At 45.9% G+C, this 17,290-nt stretch overlaps 1 protein-coding gene across 1 annotated transcript in view; it reads right to left on the bottom strand.

Annotated features, from left to right (window-relative positions):
* znf536 (zinc finger protein 536) overlaps window positions 1–16,911 on the bottom strand; it is a 90,028-nt gene extending 73,117 nt beyond the window's left edge. The window contains 2 exon segments of the mRNA XM_034529844.1: window positions 11,786–14,067; window positions 16,676–16,911. Coding sequence (XP_034385735.1) covers window positions 11,786–14,066 — 2,281 coding nt within the window. The 5' untranslated portion in view covers window position 14,067; window positions 16,676–16,911.
* Between the last annotated feature and the right edge of the window lie 379 nt (window positions 16,912–17,290).

The raw sequence follows: 17,290 nt of genomic DNA, 5'->3' as shown, positions 1-17,290 counted from the left end.
AAAATCAGCTGTCAGGAGTTAGTGTTTGTTGATTTTTATCAACTCAAGGGGTTATTACATTTCGAGAATGTGACAATTAAAAATCCCTCAATCATTCCCTGTGAGCCTCCCATAATCGCAGCAACTTGAAAAGTGATGTGAAGTGATGGAAGTGAATGGGAAAAAAAGAAATCCAGTCCTCTGGTGGGTGTGAGGTCCAAATACCAACCGGAAAACGGAGGTACAACGTACAGTAGAACACTATATATGATAAATATCTGATATCTTGAGTTGAACCAAAAGTGTGCCCGCTCCCTTTCCCGTTACTGTGTTCTGGTGCAAATGAGACATCTGCGGGTCAGGAGCAGGTCTACGAGGCTCAGTGCTGGAAGAGACACGATTGGATAATACCTGACATGGAGACTACAAACTCACTTGACTTGAAGATGTTAAAAGCGAGGGGTTACTGAGCTGTTTTTCTCCTTTTATTTATTTTTTCCCACCCCACGCTCTTTGCGTGCATGTCTCCTCTTCATCTCAGAGGATATATAGAGGAGAAAAAAGATTTAAAAGGACTGGGGGATAAAAAAAAGAAGAAGAAAAAAAAGCTCAATTGTTTATTGATTTTATAATAGGCTTAGTGCAAGAGAAATAAAGTGAGGGGGCTGGTGGGGCGCTGTGGTCAACCGGAGGCGATGGCGTGACAAACACGCGGCTTACGAGCAGGTAACAGCGGCTTGAGTCCAAATGCCGGGATATTGGCTTGAGCCCTTTTTTTTCCTTTCTCAAATGCCCGTTCGTGGCATTGTTATCCTTCCTTTTAAACCAGTGGAGACATAATCGCTCCTCTCGCAAACAGGGCACGGCCTTGTGGGTTTGAAAGTGGGAAGGGAAGGGGGGGGGCTCACTTTAGGATGAAATGGCTCTGTAAGAGAGTGCGGACACATAGGTTGAGACAATCGAAATCACAAAGGAGCGAAGCTGCGACAGTTCAATTTCTGTTTGTTGATAAAGAAAAGATTTTGTGAAGCTTGTGTCCAGCAAAGTATACGGTGATAGACGGAATACATATTTTTATATTTTCTAAAAGCATGCTCTCTTTTGCGAGTGCGTACAGTGGTGGAGTGTGTGAATGTGTCTGCCGGAGAACGCACGGGTGTGTGTAGGGTCTGATATATGGATGATAACACTAATTAGCTTGTTTTGTTTGGGGCACAACACTCATTAAAAACCCAGTGGGGCCATTAAAGTTACCGTCCCTCCAAACCATCGCAGCCGCCGTATCCATCTCGGCTGCTATCTCGCCCGGCTCGCCCTGCCTTTTAATGGCCTCTGCTTCAGGTTGTTGGGTTGAGCAAAGATTTGTGGGACTTGGATCACTCCTCTTCCTCCCCTCTCGCCCCAGCTCTCTCTCTCTCTCTCTCTCTGCCCCCACTCCTCCCTCTCGAGCTGTCTCCCTTCCTCCGCGTCACTCCACTTTCTCCGTCTTTGTCTCTATCTGTCTCGCTCTCCCACACATACCAATTACGACATCGACTACCTCCACCGCAGTCTACACGCTCCATCCGTGTACACTAATAGCTGTTTGCCTAAAAGAAAAAAGCCAGAGGAGGGTGGAAGGGGGGACGTGTGTGTGTGGGGGGGGGGGGTTACGGGCTCTTCATTCCCGGCGAGAGGGGGGTGGGGACCGGTTGTTCCCAAGCTTTACACAGCGATGTCGCCGTAATGCCGACAAAACCTCGGCGCGACTTGCCGTGCCATAAGGCGCCCGTTGCTCTGCAGCCGGAGAGACTGGAGGCGGAGGCCTGCCGGGATTAGGAGAGCAGGTGTAGCATCCCGCTAACGGATGTGGCACAAAGCCGCATTCAAGCCCGCGCTCTCTGGGGCTAGCGGCTTCTGCTCCACTAGCGGAAGGGTTCAAGTCAATGCGCTGCACGCGTTACTGTCGCGGTAGTGCGTCGGGTGGAAGAACGTCCAAGATGGCGTCTGGGGGCCGGTGACGCCGGCTTCACCTACGTCGGATGAGTCTGCGATATTCTCGTCGATGACAAAAAAAAAAGAAAAAGAATGAAAAAAAGCCACAGACAAAAAACTGCAACAACAATGAATTGATCCTTCTGACTGTGTATCGAAAGCCAGATGCATCTTCTGCATGGAGCTCTATTGTTGTCCAACATCTATTACCAACACACCAGTGAGCCACTGCAGTGTGTGTGTGTGTGTGTGTGGATTCTGGGACAGAATTTTGGGGCGGTGCTCAAAAGGGGACACTAAATGGACACATCAATGACAACTGGCTATCTATTTATGTTGCCTCTATAACTATTTATGTTGCATTTATGACTATTTATGTTGCATTTATAGCTATCTATATTGAGTACGGGACAAACGCTGCGTGAAATACTTTAAAAAAAGAGCTTATTGGACGTGTTTAGAAACCAAAAGAATAGGTATGTCTGGAAGATTTCCATTTCTTTGTTATTATGGCATAAACTGTGCAGCCAAACGATGCAGGAAAAAATATATATATTTTGATGAAAAAGATGAAATAAGTAATTAGTGGAAGATTGTACCTGCTACCATTAGTTCAACTAAATATGTATAACACAATACAAATGCTCTGTTCACTTGCATATGATATATATACAATATAGTTGCTTACAACTATGTCCCAGCTGTTTAAAGAAATCATCTTGCTTCTTTCTCTTTTTTTTTTCACTGTGATAATTTCCATAACCTGTTTAGTTTTTTTGAGATTCACATCTTCAGCAGGAGCTAATGTGCTTGGGGGCTGAGAGGCTGAGTGGGGAAGATAACTGCGCCGCTGATCCCGGTCTTCTTCACACACGAGTCGTTTGGAGTACAACGAACGCACACAGAACGAGGCCGGCATTATCCTTTAAGACCAACGTATGCATACGGGGTACGCGGCGCTACCCCTGTAACCCGGGCCCCAGCTACCCTCCCAGTGCCCGGGCCGTGTCCCGTACCCTCTCCCCTTTTGCCATGTTGTTGAAAGGCGAGACTCAGAAAAGATCCTGGGTCTCAGGTCTGGCTATTAAGAGTGTTGATTAGATATATGAGTTTGCCATTTGCCCACGGAGCGTAGAGTGTCTCCGACAGAACTGGGGACCATATGGCTGGTGAGAGATTTCCCCCCTCTCTTCCTCTTCGCGCAGCCTGACAGCTGGATGGCTGCTAACTGGGGACGAGGAAGCTTGGCAGCTGCAGCTGAGAGCAACGCTTTGATGCCGCTCGCCCTTTTTCACTTGTCTCTCTCTTACTCTCTCTCTCTCTCTCTCACACATACACACACACACACACACACAGTCGGATAAACCCAGACACCTACAACCGAGCAACGTTAACTAACGTGAACTTTCTACAGGTTGGACAAAGAGGGGCAAGAGAAGCGGAGGGCGTGCGGTAAAGAGGCATGACTCCCTGCTGGTCTGTTCGTGGATACCTGGTGGTGTTTTTCTTTCTTTGTTTTTTACTGATTACAAGTAGTTTTACTTGTTTACTTTACTAGTCTACTTTTATTAGCTGTAATGAGGCAGCGACTTTTATTTTGGCAGGGCCGGGTTGTTAAACGCCTCAAATGTTCGCCGACGAAGGTTGAAACACACACACATTCTCTGCTTCCTAAGACGTGCACGTCTGCTGTGGAAAAAGGAGAAGGAGGGCCAACAAGGCATATACGTATGTAGATGTGGAGGTACGACTGGCAAGTACAAAAAAGAAAGTCAACGATTTTTTTTTTATATACTCCATCTATGTTTAGTTTTTTGCTTTTGAGTAAAAGGGATCTTTCATCATTTCTTCTACAACAACAACAACAGAAAACTGAAAGATGCAGATACCTGGATGCTTTGTGCTTTGTGAAAGAAACCCTTTGAAATTCTTTTGAAATAAAAGTGTAACAGCAGGAATGTGTGGTGTTGTGTGTGTGTGTGTGTGTGTGTGTTGTGTGTTTGTGTGCTTTCCACTGCACTGTGAGCCACAGCAATATGTGTTAGCACACCGCTTCTCTTTAATGAAAATAGCTTTAAATACAGACTGTGTGATGTTTTCTAATTGAGGTCACTCCAGACAATTATGAAAGAAAGAGCGTTTCTCAGTGCGATCCCATCTTTTGGAGCAGCTTCTTTTCCTGCCCTTTCTTCCAACGCATTCCAAACCGCTCGATTGCCGAACCGTCGGCTCGGCAACGACGCAGCTCGGAAAAAAAGATAGAAGAAAAAGCAGCGCAGCTTGTTACCGTAGACCTCAAGTTAGGTTTGATGGATGCAACGCCACTTTCAAAGGCTCCATCGCTAACACGCCATCTCTGCACTCCCAAACTACAGCATCAGATCATCTCCATCCTGCCTTCCCTCTTTCGCTCTTCCCATGCTCCCCCTTGTGTTCAGTCCTCGCCTGATCCGAGCCTGCCCACTCCCCTTAGTACCACTCGCACCCCCGTGCCCCTCTTTTGCTTCTTTTAAAAATGTTCTTCCACCGCGTCCTCCTCCCCTCGCTCATTTGCCTTTACTGTATTTCCCCCGCTCTCCCAGCTACATCCATCTCACTCTCTCCTCCTTTCTTTCTCTACCCCGAGCCAGCTCCTCCCATCACTCCTCTTGCTGAAGGCCCCCTGTTGCTGCCTGCTATCAACCAGCTCTGAACTGGTGAACGTGGTGTGGGCAAAAGGGGGGTGGGGAAGGGGAGGAGGAGAGGAGAGGAGCAGTAGGGGAAGGGAGAGAGCAGAGCGGAGTTTGGCTGGAGCCAAGAGGAGAGCAGCTGGGCACGGCTAACAGGGAATGATAATGACCTCAGAAATCTGCTGTTCGCTCCACAACAATAGGGTGCTCAGTCGCCTGGAAAATTGTGTTCATCAGCTAGCTCTGCTCACTTACTAATTGACATTGCCAAATATTTTAAGAACAATTGGAATGTGGCAGGGGGAGAGAGTGAAAAAAAAAAAACGAAAGCTCAGAGATCTTAATCCCTGGACTTAATTCCCCTCACTTTTCCACCCTTTCTCCCTCTCCCCCTTTTGTGACGAAGAGGGTAAGGAAGAAGAAGAAGAAGAAGAAGAAGAAGAAGAAGAAGAAAAAAAACGCTGCATTTTTCATGTCGCTTTCTGCTCTTGTGTCAGCACCCTGATGTTTACACAAAAGGCTTTTCATGTGACCTGTCAATGGGGTTAAGAGGAGGAGATTGAGAGGGGAGAGAGGCAGGGGGGGGATGACAGAGCGAAGAGAGAGAGAGAAGAGGAGAAAGTGGGGAGGACGAGAGAAAAAAAAAGAAACACCAAGCCAGATTCCTCGCTCATGGTATCACATGCCTGGCCCCTCCATTTTTAATGAGACAAAGGTCAATGTATTCTCTTGCTCTTTCATACGCAGGAGGAACCCCAATCACGCCCAAGTTAACTTGTTCAAACAAACCCTGACCCCCGACCCCCCACCCCCAAGCCATCCTCGACGCCCACCGTCCACTGCCGTCCATTTGCATTCCCTGACAGAGGGAGCGCTGCCTCGTTTCACAGGAATTCCACATTGACGGAGTCGGGCAGCTGTCAGCCGACAGAGAAAAGGGGGAACTTGGCATTCGCCCTCATTCAGCTACCCCCCCCACCTCCTCCTCTGCCCCCCCTCCTGCTGTTAAGCACACACATTAAAACAATCAAAAGAAGAGAAACTTTTCTCTCTTTAATCCCCCCCAGCTCGGCAGGAGGAACAAACGCGCATTTAGTCCGTGCATTTACATGCGCATCCTGAGGTCGAGGCTGCGTAAACACACACTCCAGCGCCAGTTTGTGACTGTGATGTTAATTCACGTATTTTCCTTCTCTCTCTCTCTCTCTCTCTCCTTCTCTTTTCTTCTCAGAGGCTCTCCCCGTTACTTATGAGCCTCCCCTCCCGCATGTTCAATCGACTTGAGTTCCCGCAGCATTTTTTAAAAAAAGAGAGAAGAAGAAAGAGTGGCGTGGAGGAGCCGCGCTCTTGTGAGTCACCTTCTCTTCCCCCGTCCTCGCTCCGTTTTAGCAACGACACCGGAGAAGATAGCTTGTTGATGTATTAAGAATATTAATATGCAAACAGTCTACCTGACGGAGTAAGGCAGCCTTCTGTTATGGAAAGATAAATATTGTGTTTTAATTATAAAAACATAAAAAGGAATGGGGCAGACAGAGGAAGAGGGAGAGAGGAGTGTGTGTGTGAGTGTGTGTGTGTGTGTGTGTGTGTGTGTGTGTGTGTGTGTGTGTGTGTGTGTGTGTGTGTGTGTGTGTGTGAGCCAGCTTGTTCCAGGAGAAAGGTAAGCTATGTTTTGGCAAAGATTTGGAGTTGAAAAGAGTGGATGGCATAATGTGATGCTGTTTACTGAGGAATGTGATGCCCTGTCATCTCTTCCTTTTTCTCACTCCGCTCCGTCTCTCTCTCCCTTCTGGATTGCCCGTGTCGTTCTTCTTTTTTTCTTTTTTTCCATCACCTCTTCTTCACTCTCTCAACAGTCCATTTTTTTTTTTTTTTTCTTCTTCTCCCATCCCGGCTTCATAACCAAGCGGGGAATCCTAACGTGATCATTAAGACATAAAACGGAGCTGATAAATGTTTCATAAGGACACGGCTAGCCACTGATAGCCACCCAGGAATACTGAGGAGCAAACCCAGGCTCGCTGTCCTTCCCCTCGATCAAACACACTCGTTGGAATACAATTGGAATTTTAAAATATCAAAAAAAGCCAGGGCTAATTCCCACCATGGGTAATATTTACAAATTGAGTCTGAAAGACGGGGCAGGAGAGAGAGCGAGGGAGGGAGGGAGCAAGAAAGGGAAGAGAGAAATCAAATGAACTGTGCGAGGAATAAGAGAAAGAAGAACAGAGAAATAAATTGGCCTTTTATATTGTGCAAGCGTGTACAAAAATACTAAGTCTGCATTTATCCGAGACATGTCAATCAGCGCGGCACACTGACAATTAGTGCATTTGAATAGAACTTTTATCATTTACCAGACACCAGAGTCCTGACCTACTGTACAAAAATACAGCTCGGGGAATGATTGTGCCTGTAACACAATGACTGTCTATTTAAGTTTGGTGACACATAAAAAACACAGATATGACAGGCCAGACTCCTACAAATGAGTGGGGGGTAGAAAGCTCAGGTTTTGTAACCACTGAGTTCCCTGATTATAGAGAAAAGAAGAATGGTGCAAAAGGGGTGGGGGAGCAGTAGAGGAACGGATGTCAATTACAAAGAAACTAGTAATTTATGCAGAGGGAAAAAAAACAAAAAACAGACAAAATTCATTATTTTCTTTAATGCACACAGATTTGCACTTGTATGTAATGGCGGGCGCATGCTTGCGGGGGGGGGGGGCTTGCCTCTTTCTCTAAGTGTTGGCTGCAGTGTGAGGTGGTATTGCGTGAAGGAAAGAGGTACGGTAGCTATCCTGGCTTCTCAGAGTGAGTAACGGGATGCTAAATGCGTACGGTCAGGACCCCCTTGGCATCACTAAAAACGTGGCTGTTCAACTTGGGTGGTGTGATGGACTTCAAACAAAGCAACTTGGTCCGGTTTACCAAAAAAGAGTTCTGGTTCGAATAGATATATATACGTTTGTTATGGCGCTTAAGTCACACGCGCAAGTTAAGTACGTTATGCGCCAGACACAAATGAAATATGTTACACGTGTGACGTAGGTTGAGTATGTAACCTAAGTTCAGACGGCTTGGGTTCCATGCGGGACATGAACGACGGTCGCCTGGGTGCAAGTCCCGTGTTTGCACATACGTTACGACACAAATTAAGCACGTTAAGTTACGTGAGTTACGCGCATTATGTAAGCTAATTTATGTATGTGGGTCAGGGGGTCGGCGAGGAGGTAGTAGGCTATGATTTACAGTCTCTTCATCTGTAGGCGCCCTTTTATTTTATTTTGCATACCTCACTAACACTACTTTAAGTTGAGGAATGGCTCCAGAAAAAAACTATTATAACACATTTTTACTGGAGGTGAAAACTCCTTTTCAAGCCATAGTGGAGGAAGAGAGAAATAAAGAAAGACAGACAGCAAATGAGAGACAGAGTATTTCTTTTGGACCGACATAAAATAAATAAAAATAAAAATAATATGAATAAATATCCTTTAAAGGTAATCCTCTCTTATGTTGCCAGTTGACAACTCAAATTAACTCATATTAGCAGATAACAGCGAGCGAGATCGGGTTCGCCGCCATGCATATTCATAGCAGCCTGGATCTTGTTCAACTCTACTTTATTCCCTGTTAATGACACAGTAATTACACTGTAACAGTTTGTCCGCATGTGTAATTACGCCCCCATTGTACCGACGCAATTAGATGAATATCCATGCTTTATAACCTAAGGCGTCAAGTTGGCAAATCCAATTTCAATTTGTATGGAGCATTTTGCCTGCTTGTTTGAGCCGCGGTAAAGACCAGGGATATGCAGGCTAATCCTCGCCATGTTAAAACGCTGTTCCTCTTTAAAAAAAAAAAAAAAAAGCTGTAGACACAAGGGATTCTCTGGAGAGAGAGAGAGAGAAGCAGAGGGAGTGTATAGAGTCTTTTCCAGCCCGGAGCCAAGAGGTGGGAGTGGGGAGTGGGAAGGTTGTATAGGTGCATGTAAGGAAAACTGCTCTAGGCCGTGTGCAGCAAAGCCTATTTTTTACACATTTAACTACATCGTTCGTACATTGTGGCAGCAGAATGGGGAGACGCAATCGTGCAAAATTAGGATTTTCAATGGTGGGGTTATTTGCATGTAAGAGTTGGCCCCCAAAAAAATGTAAACAATTAAAAAGGCTTTCTTTCCAAAGCAGCGGGTCTTTGCACATGCGATATGTTTGCGTTTACGCCAGGTTTACCTGTTGCTGAACATCCCTAAGCGCAACTACTGCAATGCATGGTGTGTTTTCTCTTCTTTGAGGCCGGATCAGCTGGGAAACAATAACGCGCTGACGTGAAGTCAGTCCAAGGATAACCAAACAGAAGGGAAAAAAGATGGTGATGGGCAGAAATGTAATTACATCTTTTGTTTTCTTGAAAGAAATTAAGTATTTGATTGACTGAGAAACATTCTCGAGGTTAGCCGTGGAGCTATATTGTAGTAAGCAAGGTCTTTAAAGGACATCTCTGACGGAGGCCTTTTGTTTTTCTTTCTGCTCTTTTCTTCCTCCGTTCTGCCATTTCTTTCACTGCCTTTAAACAAGTGGCGTCTCAAAAGACAAAAGCACCGGTGTTGACCTTCTTTCACAGTTGAGATGTTATTTTTGATTACTATAATTCAAGTTTGAACTCAGGATCGTCGCTGCGGGTATGTGGCGAGGTAGCGGCTCGCACACACACACTCTCACTCGGAGGCCCTTATTTCTTTCAAACCTGAGATATTAAGATAAAGACAATGGTACGGAAGCCACATCCTGTTCACTAGAGAACAGTGTGACATGCACACATACTGTAAAGCACACACACACACACGCACACACACACACACACACACACAACAAACATGCATGACACCTTTCTTCTGATGAGACACACGTTTTTTTTCCTCACACATCAAAGCTTCTGATTTGAGAGTCCCTGAGTACCAACATGTTAATCACATTGTGTAAGTTGCGAAGACAGACAAGTTTAGCTACTTCTGATAATATTAAAAAATAAGCAGGAAGTAGCAAAACCAGCACATTAATAATTTTTTTTAATGTCAAATGTGTTTACTTTTCACGTCTTTGTACAGTGAAAATGCACCCCTGTCTGTTCGGATCCGGGCATGCCTAACCGTTGTTATTATATTACCAAATCTATTTTCCACCTCTGCCATGCTCGCGAGCAGTTAACTACGGCTTGACATCCTATTTTGGCACGCGCACCCGCAAAGCTGCGCGACAACAATGTGAGGACATGGCTTTCAGATATGACAGTGGCGTATTGACAAAGAGCTTGAATAGAGCCGCCGTATCAAGCAGTGTAGCCTCTGACTCAAGGTGAGACACACTACCAGTACACACACCACACAAAGACAGCATGAAGGGCAACATTAAGGGCCCGTGGAAACCAGCAGGCATCCCCCCCCTTTTTCTTTCGTGTAAAGTTGTCGATACACTATTTTAATTTTGTATTTATAGTTTTCTTTAATCCCCCCCCCCCCCCCCTTCTCCAAAGATGGTGCCCAGGGGGCGAGATTTAACCACTCAGCTAAATCAAATGTATTTCTTTGTGCTTTGTTAGCATTCAGTGGTAAATGCTATTAGTTTTTTATTTCTCAATTATTATTTTACTGTAATTCGCTTGTTTTATTTTGTATACCGCGCACTGGATGTTAACATAGTACTTCTGAAGTTGTTGAAACGCCACAAGCTGTACTCATCGGATTCAAAGTGCTTTATTCAAAAGAGACAGACAGAGAGAGAGAGAGAGAGAGAGAGAGAAACTTCCAGCATTAAAATTCAGAAGATAATTACATCCGCTACACCCCCACCCTGTTGAGAAAGTGTAATGTTTAATAGTCTCTATAAAGAAAATAGGTTTTTATCTCACTCTCATTTTCATTAATTCCTAATTGGGGTGGGGGGTTGTCTGTTATTATTTCTTAGATTAAAATAAACATAGCCTGTCCCATGTTCAAACCCATCACACTACACGGGCACGATAAGGACTTCATGCCTCTGTGAATAAATAAACAATTTCGTCTCCACTGGAGGAATTAAGTTGCTTACAGCCTTAAGCTAAGCCACTCTGATTTATATTTATATTTTTTTATATTTTTTTCTCCCTCTCAAAAGACTTAAAAGCACATCCTCGCTTTTGCAAATGAAGTTCACCGTTTTTTTTTTTTTGACCTGCTTTATATGTATATCTTTAATTAGTGTCTTGTTTAGCTTAAACCGACTGATTATCGCGTAGTCGTGACCTAATTACCGCGCGCGCTTCTTAACGCCAGCATAGTGCCCTGAGGAGCAAGCGAAAGTTACCTTTAAAAACTTGTGTAATCATTAGCAACGAGCCTCCCTTAATCCCACTAAACATACACTTATCTAGCCCCGGCCTGTGTTTGCTGGGTATGGAGAGAGGGGAGGGGTATGGTTGTCTCCAACATGTTTACGAGAGACATTTATTAATCGCTGCGGTTAAAACGCGTTTGTCCCTGCGCTTCCCGTCTTTACTCTCGTTCCACAGGGATGCAGACTGCTAACCTGCTTCTAAGTCTTCTGTTTGGCTTAATGTAAAGGGGTAGCACCAACAGTGTCAGGGGGCAATTGTTTCTATATCAAGTGATACAGCATATACCTGTACATACCTGAGGATTTATGATATGCGCAGTACGGGGTACACTTCAACTCAATAAATCTCTGTATATGTATGTTTCTGTACATACTCCCGCTTGTATGTGTGTGGGTGTAGGTGGGTGTGTGTGTGTAAAGTATCCTATAAAAGCAAACCACTCTCTGAGGGTGTGTGGTTATTTGAAGAAAGACATTAAGTATCCAAGTTATGTGAGGAATGTGCGTCTGTGATTCTTCGGTAGGTATTTGGGTAATTGTGCATTGCCTTTTAAAGAGATTGAGTTGACACAAAGGTTTATACACACATCTATACACTCTTAAAAGGGATTCTTATTGGGAACTATGTGGGTAGGATTTGAGAACAGTGACAGTAACATTGAATTAAAGAAGGAAACATAATTCCCAAGTGTATGTAAATGTGATACAATTTGGATCCCTTTATCCACAGACTGACCAAAGAATACAAGTGGTTGTCATTCATTCTCTGATTCTCTTTTTTTCTTACCTGAAGATGGTGAGGAGGGATGTGGGCTGTCATCCTGGACGCTTCCTGTCTGGGAGTGTCCTCCTCCAGCTCCACTTTCCTCCGTCACATTGGATGAACCAGGAGTGGTGGAGCGGCTGATGGACTGGGACTCGGGGTCACTGGCTGATCCACGCCGTTCGTCCAGACCTTGTTGCTGGATCGCTTCTTCAATGCCTCGCCTGTCTTTGCCGTGAATGCGGGAGTGGACGACCATTTGATGGTAGGTTCGGAATACCCGGCCACAGTCGGGGCATTCTGAAGGCTTCTCCTTTAGGACGGAGAGGCTGTAGTCGATGTTTGGGCTTCCCAAGCCAGCCAGGGCTCCAGGAGCCTCAGAACTACCGTGGACAGACAGTAAGTCACGGTGACTGTCAAAGCCTCTTCCATCCTCCTTCATGGACATCATGGCTCCGCCAGCGGCCTTGGATCCCTGCAAGGCTTCCGAGAGCTGCTTCTGCTTAGAGCTATCATTGGAAGCAATCAAGTAGTCTTGTTTCTCCTTTGAGAAGGAAGCCAAGACTCCAGCACCACCCATCTCATCTTCCTGCCCCGGGGGTAAATGGTGCTGGTGCTGCTCCTTAGGCATGAAGGCCCTGTCCATAGCCATGCCACGAGCCATTATCTGCCAGGCTTGGTAGCTATTGAGGGAGTCCATCTCTGCCACTTTTGCAGCTGCTTGGAGACGCTCCATGCAGCTCGATTTCAGTGGTGGCACAAGGTTGAGACAACCCAGGAGTGAGCGCTTCTCATTTTCTCCCAGCCCATGGCCCATACCTCCTGCCATTGGCCCCAGCAGCTTCCCCAGCATCTCCTTTTCCTTCATGGCTATCCCTGCTTTAGCCAACATTTGATGCTGCTCACTCAAGCCCTGTTTGTCTGGTGAGAGGAAGCCTCCCTGAAGACAGGAGATGTAGCGGGAGTAAAGATTGGCATGAGCTTCCTGTGCTAGATTGCTCATGCTATTGACGGCAGCCATGTCCTGCTCACTGGGCTGGTGTGGCTTGTTCTTGATTGCCAGCTTGTTGAGATGCACCTTCATATGGTTCTTGAGGAACCAGGGTTCCTTGAAGCGACGGCCACAGATTTGGCAGCAGTGTTCAAAGGAGTCCTTGTGCTTGCGCATGTGGCCCTTAAGGAACCAAGCTTGGCTGAACACCTGGCTACAGACTTCACAGCGGAATTCAGTGGCCACCTGTGTGCCACCGGCACCACCAACGCCGCCCTGTGTGTTCTCGGCTGTGATGTGGGCCTTCTCCACATGACTTATCAGATCCTCTTCATGGGATGCAGCAAACTCACACAGGGTACATTTGTAGGGCTTGTGGAGTATGCGGATGTGGCGGTCCAGCTCTTCGCGCTTCTTGAACTTCCCTTTACAGAAGGTACAGCGGAAGCCTGTAGTTGGGTTCAAGGACTGTTCATCCAAGGTGCCAGCCGGCTTGGGTGAAGAAGAGGGTTGGGGAATTGGGTCTGGAGTGGCAAGGCCAGAGGGGGGTAGCAGGAGGCCACAGGCTGAGCCGAGTTGCTGCTGATGGGTGTTAGAGCTGCTATTGATGCCCAAATGGGGTGTTGGAGGTGTCTGGAGGAGACTGCTGCTCCCTCTCATCTGCTTGTCTCTAAGGATGGCCCTCTCCTCCAGCTCATGCAGTAGCCTATTCTCCTCTCGGACACGGCCGCGGCCTTTACCAAGGTTACCCAGCTTGTGGGTGCGGAGGTGGATCTTCAGGTTGCCCTTTTGAGCCGCTCGGTGGTCACAGTAGGGGCACTTGAAGGGCTTCTCTCCTGTATGCGTGCGCATATGCAGTGACAGGATGCTGTTAAAACGGAAGCGCTTGCCACACAGTGGACAGGGATACTTCCTATTCTTGCGGGCGTCATCTTCGATATCGTTCATCTGGGACATGATGCCCAAGTTCTGGCCGTTGAGAAACTGCTGCAGGTCCACGCGCCCGTTCAACCCACTTAGTGCCCCTGCGTCAATATCTCGATTGAGCTGATTGGCGAGCAGGGCCATCTGACTGCTGATAGGTTGACTGGCCAGGGCCGCGTGGTGGGTCTTCTCGTCCAAAGGTGTGGCTGCTTTCTCTTCGGGAATCTGCTGTGGGCGGTGTAGGTCAGGAAAGGCGTGTCCTAGCTGGGCAGTAAGCTGGTGGAGCTTTTGACTGATGGGGTAGCGGCCATTTAACACAGCGCTGCTCAGATGGGCATCAGCGTCAGGCACCGCTGACGACACACCAAGACACAAACTAGAGTCCTCCATCCTGTATAACCAGACAGAAAGAAGGAAACATTTTAGAATCAATAGAATTAAAAACGGAGGTTTCAGAAAAAGTAAAATAAATGTACACTGCATTGAAAAGATACTGTGGCATGGTGCTCTTAGTATTTGCTTCCCAGATTGCGAATATAATCTTTTCCATCCACATGTCCGGGACTAATGTGATTCTTCTCTTAGAAAAAACAACACCTGTGCTGTGTCAACCAGTGAAGGGAAATCAAATGTATTGCCTTTGATGCACAGAGTACTGCGAGAATTGTCAGCTCCAAGGGCCTGGAGAGATGCTGTGACTCCATATAACTGTTTTTCAAAATGTAACACCATTTTGGATGGAATAATTACTCTGTAAACACAGTGAGCAGTGTATAATTAAGCTACTTGTGCCCATCCTATCAGAATTCCTCCAATTACACGCCTTAATGAAACGGAGCAACGGCATTGTCGGGGAGCCACCGCAATACTACAATTATGATATTAACAATAGCACTTAAAGCCAAGGGGTTACTCCAGTAAACACAACAGTCTTATCTTGTTGCCACGACACTTGTCTTGGCGCAAAATTTCATTAAAGATGCGCACTACATTTGATGTGAATCACTTTGCTCTCCCTCTGCTTCTTTCTATTCCACCAATTATCTCTCTGCCTGTCTTCCTCTCTCTACCTAGATCCTTTTTTATATATATATATATATATATATATATATATATATATATATATATATATAGTTTCTAAGATGGAGAAAACAACGGTTGGCTGCGTTAAAATGGATTGCCAAAGTTGCGTTACTTGTTCCGCCTGCTGTGTGACACGGAGCGTTGTAGTTCTGGGTTGCTACCAAAACATACCAATGCTTTCTGGCTGCAAATGTTTCCATTTCGTATGTGCAACATCAGGGAACAAAAACATAATAATAATAATAACATTGGTTTTAATGCAGATCCATCTGCTCTCCAGATGGAGAGGTATAAACATCTATCTGCACACTTCCTCTGGCTGCTGGCAGGGGTCAAGCCCTCAGAAACAATAACCACGGTTCTGCTTTGGTCAACAAAATATTGTATAATATCTCATTAAGCTGATTAGTATGCTGTGGAAGCCACTGTGCTATAACGTGTGATTATAATCATCCCCCCCCAAAAAAAGAGGAAAAAAAAGAAAGAAAGTCCTTTCATGGACGGCAGCGTAAAGCACTGGCATTAGGTGACTTCCCTTTAGAGGAAAGTGGGATCATTTTATACAGCTTATGGACACAATCTGGCAGCAATGGGGCACACCCACGTTAAAAATATGTGCACACATGTTCGGTATACACTTTACAGGCACAGAGGGCAGCTGAGGTTCTGCAAGACTCTGTCCCCCCCCCCCCTCTCTCCACCTACAGTATGTGTCGAAAGCAGGGAGGACTCCACATTGTGCTTGGCTCATTTGTTTTCCCGTTCATTTGAATGTTTCCCCTCTTCCGTCACTATCGCCCGTCAGTGGGAGGTTAGTAGACATAAGGGGCGCCTGTTCTTTGAGCCATCGGCCCCTCCGACACACTGCGGATGGTGGATTCTTATCTTGCAGACATGAATTAGACACTGTGAGCAGCTTCCACTTGTGTTTAAAGGAATGTGACACTTGTGGGCTGCCCTTTGAATTCCCCTTGTGCCCCCCCCCCCCGCATGTATCTTAAGCAATTTTACTGAATTCATCAAGAATATAATGGGCATGCTATGTTCTGCGGGCTTATGGGGAACAGTGAGATATGCCCCTGTCAAAGCCCACTTAAATTTACGAGCGATGTTATGGCCGCGCTCTCGTGTGACTTGAATAATGCCGCGCTCGTCTGAGAAATAAAGCGTCGTAAAAAAAAGGCCTAATAATAAATTTAAAAAAAGTTTACACTTGATTGAAGATGTACACATTTGCATGCTGTGTATGTGTACATTTATATGGGGGTGGGGGTGGGGGTGGGGGGGATAATATTGGTGGGAAAGATAAAACTTTGTTAGACTGCTTTGAATGGCTTCGGTTTTAAATTGTATTTACGTGACACCCCCAGCTTCCATTGCAGGGCGTGCATATATATTGGAGGAGACCTTATTTGAATGGGCCCTTTTTTTTATATGGAGGCGGCTGCCTTTTGGAATAGAAATCTGTGATTTAAACTAGGCTGATGAGCTGTTGCTCATTTGGGGAGATAGCAGCTTGCCCTTTTCTTCAATTTGATTTCTGCCTTTATCTTTAACATATAACAAAGGCAGATAGACAATGGAATAATGTGAAGCGAACTGACGAATTCAGTTTGTGTTTTTTTTATTTTTTATAAACGTATCCTGGCTGACGAGCGTATGCAAATGAGACACATTAATATGCTCGCCCCGCTCCCCAGTCATTTTATATTTTTCCCCCTGATTAAAAAGGACATTTCTTATGTGACATCCTCCCTCTGCTCACATCAACACACACACACACACATGCGAGGAATCTGAGGGTGATGTACAAACACACACACACACACACACACACAGGCTTATACACAACCCCTTTGACTACAGACAACAATTCCATATGCGCATGCCCTCCAAAAGACACTAGTGCAACTCACCCGATGCGATCAAATGGCTGCCCAGCAGATATCACAACAACAGCTCACCCGGACTGCCACGAGTCGAGAGCAGAACTGCCCGTCACATGCACGAGGGGGCGGGGGGATGACAACCGAACACACTATTGTTGTACTCTGCTTTTTTCTTTCTTTTGGAAGATGGAGGCTCAGGTTTGTCATTCTTACCCGTCGTATTAAGGGAAGACTCCACTTTGTCCCCATAATGTTTCTCTGTCTCTGCCATGGCTGCATCGACTCCGGCGTGAACAACACATGCACTCTGCAGCTCTGTGCCGGTACAGTATCTGTCGGCCGCTGCTCTAACCTGCATAACCTTATCATTTCCTGGCATGTACAGCAATGCTGCCTCATTAAAAAAAAAAACTAGCGGCTCCCTCTGATACCTTCTGAAACCACAAAGACTTCCTTTCGCATTTTTCTCACGACGGTTCAGTTGTTGTCTTTATACTTTGTGGTTTAATATTCAGCAAAGCGCCACGTGCACCCGTAAACACACAGAAACCTGCATGCACGCACACACGCACGTAAACTGATTTCACTCAGTTTCTCTAAATGCATTTTTCTCCTCTGCTCTTCTTTTTTCTTTTTTTTCAG

This window comes from Cyclopterus lumpus, chromosome 3 (genome assembly GCF_009769545.1).
Source record: "Cyclopterus lumpus isolate fCycLum1 chromosome 3, fCycLum1.pri, whole genome shotgun sequence".
NCBI classification, from domain to species: domain Eukaryota; kingdom Metazoa; phylum Chordata; class Actinopteri; order Perciformes; family Cyclopteridae; genus Cyclopterus; species Cyclopterus lumpus.
The sequence above is the reverse complement of the archived record's forward strand: the minus strand, read 5'-3'. Positions and strand labels throughout refer to the sequence as shown.